Source organism: Sabethes cyaneus, chromosome 3, assembly GCF_943734655.1.
Source record: "Sabethes cyaneus chromosome 3, idSabCyanKW18_F2, whole genome shotgun sequence".
In the NCBI taxonomy this organism is placed as follows: Eukaryota; Metazoa; Arthropoda; class Insecta; order Diptera; family Culicidae; genus Sabethes; species Sabethes cyaneus.
Window position 1 is genome coordinate 30,321,072 of NC_071355.1, and position 3,940 is coordinate 30,325,011.

Genomic DNA, 3,940 nt, shown 5'->3' on the forward strand with positions numbered 1-3,940 from the left:
AAGACGCAAAAACATAGATGAGAGGGTAATGATGAAAGATGGATATTTAACGAAAATCGACAATAAGCGTCCTTAATTAATTTAAGTCAAATCTTAAATCTACATGAAATGATTAATTTCAAAAAAGTACTAATTTCCTCCAAATACTATCAAGCACCATACGCTCAACAATCTTTTTACACGAAGGATACGTGGCGCGTAAGAGAAACCCGTTTAAAAATCGCGTTAATTCTAAAATCGTCATAAAATGAACCATGCTGATTCAAACATCGTTGTGAAAAACCTGTGTTAACTAAAAACCACCGGAAAAGTTATTTTAAATTTAAAAGTCGTCGAAAAAACCGCTCGGATTTAAAAATCACTGAATAAACCGCGGTAATTCAAAAAGTGATGTAAAAAACCGCGTTAATTCAAAAATCGTAAAAATAAACCGTGTAACAAAAAAATTAAGTGTATTTGATAGCAGTTTTTCTCAGCTTTCCAATGATGTTAAAGTCCAATATGGCGACCAAATCCAAGATGGCCAAGGTTGGAGCTTGAAAAAACTATCTACTTACTTAGGTGGCTTGCCGTCCTAAGACAAAGCCTGTTGAACAAAATTTCTCCATGTAAAAAAACTATCTAAGCATTGCCATTAGGGAGAATTTGGCCAAGAATCGACGAGCGCGGAATTAGCTGACCACGTTCCTGAGGAGGAAAAACACCAGAAGAAGAGCAGATATCGTGAGGAGCTAGAACAACTATTGTAGGCTAATGAGACGCGCAAGTTCTATGAGAAGGTGAACTAATCTCGTAAGGTCACAAATCTGGTTACAAATGAGTGCGAGGTATAGAGACAAGTGAACCCGTTCCTCGATGGTGATATAATAGTAGGCGACGTTACGGACAGCGTACCGGTTCCCGATCTCGAATAGGTTCGGCAGGAAATTGATCTGCTGAAGAATGATAGAGCCACCAGCAAGGACCGACTCCTTGGATTGGCACGTGTCACGCTATACCTATTAGCTTTCCAATAAGAATATCTCGTACGACGTCGGACAGACGCAAGCAAAAGTTTCGCTTGTGTCGGACAACGTCCGTCCGATATTCTTAAGCACAGTAAAGTTTAAAATATATATAAGTGAACGTGAGTATGTTTGTACGTTCCGCCATAAGTCCAGAACGTCTTAATCGTTGTCCACCAAACTTTGCAATAAAAGAATCAGCACTAGGGGCTGACGTAAAAAGGGATCCTATCAAGTAGGGGAGGTCCAAAAAAGTAAAAGGGACTGCGGGACAAGAAGGCGATGGTCATGGGGGGTGGGGTAAGGCATTTTCTGAGAGAAAACATATGCATAATTGACCTACGCGGCAGAAAGGGTAACTGACTGACAAAGGGTAGACACATTCAAACGAAGAAAGAGTTTTGGTTCGTGCATTATAAGAATATTCGTTCCAATAACAGATGTACAAGTTGCTGCAAGTTTAGTCAATACATATATTCCATAAATTTGCGAGTACTAGAGCTGTTAAGACTAAGAAATGTGTAATACAGGAATGAAAGCAAATATCAGTAATATCATTCCTCGTATTTATTATTGAACATAATTCTAATTTTATTAACTAAATACATGCCAGAATACTAAAAATAATTCTGAAAGTGTGCGTTTGTTAAACTATTGATGCGGGGCTTATTGTATATTAGCATATTGTTGAACAACCGAGCTTTCAAAAGCAAACTTTCTAGCTATTAGATTCTCACGCACACGATCAATGCGCACAATGGATGATTATCACTCAGATGCTACATTGACAACACCCAGGACAGCAGCTGCCTTCAGGTAGTACCTATAGCGTTTCGTTGTGTTTGAATGGTTGGGGCTCGGTTCCAGTGCACCGTGTAAAGCTTTGGTTGTGGCACAGAAACTCGTAAAGGAACCAGCTTGCGGGCGTACTCTCGTGTCCCAGTACAACTGCAACACCCGCGTGCACAAATTTGGATCCTTCACCGGTCTCTCATCGTCCCTGGCAATACGGTATGATGCAGCCAGGTAATCGTCATCCCAGGTTAGCTGGATATGTCCGCTGCTAGTTTCCTCCCGACATTCGAAACCGCCACACTCATGGATCAGATGAGCAACAAACATCGCTGCCTCGTTGCTGTCCGTGATCATTCCGTTAATCTGTCCAACCACTTCGGACGATACATCCAAAGCGACTGCACCAAATCCGCACTTGGTTAATATTTCGTTCAATTGTGTACCACTAATCACTGTCATGGTTAAACAGAATGGTACGTTACGAAGGTGGACTCGAACTTTTATATGCGACGCACAGCTTCCAAAAGTTATCAGCAGTGAAATAACCTGTATTTGTGTCTGAACTTCTGTGTATATTTTGATAATAAACATCAAATAACTAAACAGTTACTTCTGGTCGAGTTTCGATCATGCGATGACCGGTATCGTATCTTATAGTCCACTGGGAGGCCTGTGTAAAGTCAATATATAATTATTTAGGCAGGCCTTTAGGGATGGTTTTTAAAAATTCGTTGTTAAATGTCCAATATGCGTACACCGGGTACTCGGGCTGGTACCAAATGGCCGAAACACAAGTGGCCGAATTTTAACAACAGCCGCAGAAGGCCGAATCATGAAAAGCCGAATCACGAATGGCCGAATCACGAAAGGCCGTATTTTTTCGGAATGCCCAAATAACTATTCAATTAAATGAATTGGCAAGTAGTTAACAAATACCTTTAATCAAACAAAAAACAAACTAAGCAACACAACTATTTACTACAGAGTATAGATGATTGAAAGTTCTTTTTTCTCCTAAGCGCAAATGAATTATGTACATTATTGCGGAGATTCTACGTTATCAAAATCCCACGCGTGGTTTTTTTCTGCGTGTCCCACACATGCCTGCAATTTAGCAATTTGAACCATCAGTTTTTGACGTAGGACCACGTCTTACGGCAAGTTTTGAGATAGGGTGTCATTCCAAAAAATCGAAAAATGCGAGCGTGACGAAAAATGACAGGTTTAGCTCATAGCTCAGCGGTTTTCCGATCGATTTTCAATATTTTTACACCAATCGATCGGAAAATCTTCTAAGAATCGACCCAAATTAAGTATGAAGTAAATTAGAAGTATGGATTCTTGATGTTGAACTATTGAAAAATTGAAAATAATGAGCCTTTGTTTTACCAGAATTCTTGCTTCGTGATTGGTTGTTGGAAATGACGTCATCAAAGTAGAAACGCGTTTTCACGCTTCGGTTTATAATTCAGTCAATTTTCAATAGATTTCCAAGATATTTACACCAATTGATCGGAAAATCGATTTGAAAAATATTGAAAATATATAAAACTATTGATTTTCAATGTGCGTATTCTCATATTTTTGCCTTCCCTCGTCAGTGCTTCCCTAGCACGGATGGCACAAATATATACGATATGAGCTATGGGTTTAGCTTCCTTATGATTATATTTAATTTACGCCCTATAGAATCCGATCGAAAATTGTTGAGCAGATGCTGAGTGTGTGTTAGAGCTGGAGCACTCGTTTCGTTGCTGTGAAGGAATATCTGGCTGCTGAAGTTCCGGAATTGGCAGGAAATATGCTGCTCGCGACAACGAAACGATCAGAAATATCGTCACTTGCAGCTGGCCATCTGCAATAACGAAGAGTTGAACAAATTGCTGTCCCGTGTCACCACTGCTTAGAGAAGTGTCTTTCCAAACATCCGAGCTGTTGTGTTGCTGCCCAAGAAGATGGAAAAGAAGGCTTCAATTTCCAACATATCACGTTGACAAAATGTTCTTTTAAGGACAAAACATAATGTTCATGAAGATTTGAGGAATTTTCGCTCACTGATTTTAATTCTATTTAATTTATTTTTTCTTTTCTTTTTATTAACGACGTATAGCAGTCGGCTTTACTTTTCTGTTGGGGAAGAA

The 3,940-nt window shown here is 39.5% G+C and overlaps 1 protein-coding gene across 1 annotated transcript; it reads right to left on the minus strand.

Moving 5' to 3' along the window:
• Nucleotides 1-1,772: 1,772 nt before the first annotated feature.
• On the minus strand, nucleotides 1,773-2,258 carry LOC128739436 (uncharacterized). Its single transcript, XM_053834923.1, has one exon. It carries the CDS (start codon nucleotides 2,256-2,258, stop codon nucleotides 1,773-1,775), a length of 486 nt encoding a protein of 161 aa, XP_053690898.1.
• Between the last annotated feature and the right edge of the window lie 1,682 nt (nucleotides 2,259-3,940).

Bases quoted from the DNA above. Each gene is read 5' to 3' on its own strand.
- LOC128739436 (XM_053834923.1), bottom strand. From the start codon at position 2,258: ATGACAGTGATTAGTGGTACACAATTGAACGAAATATTAACCAAGTGC.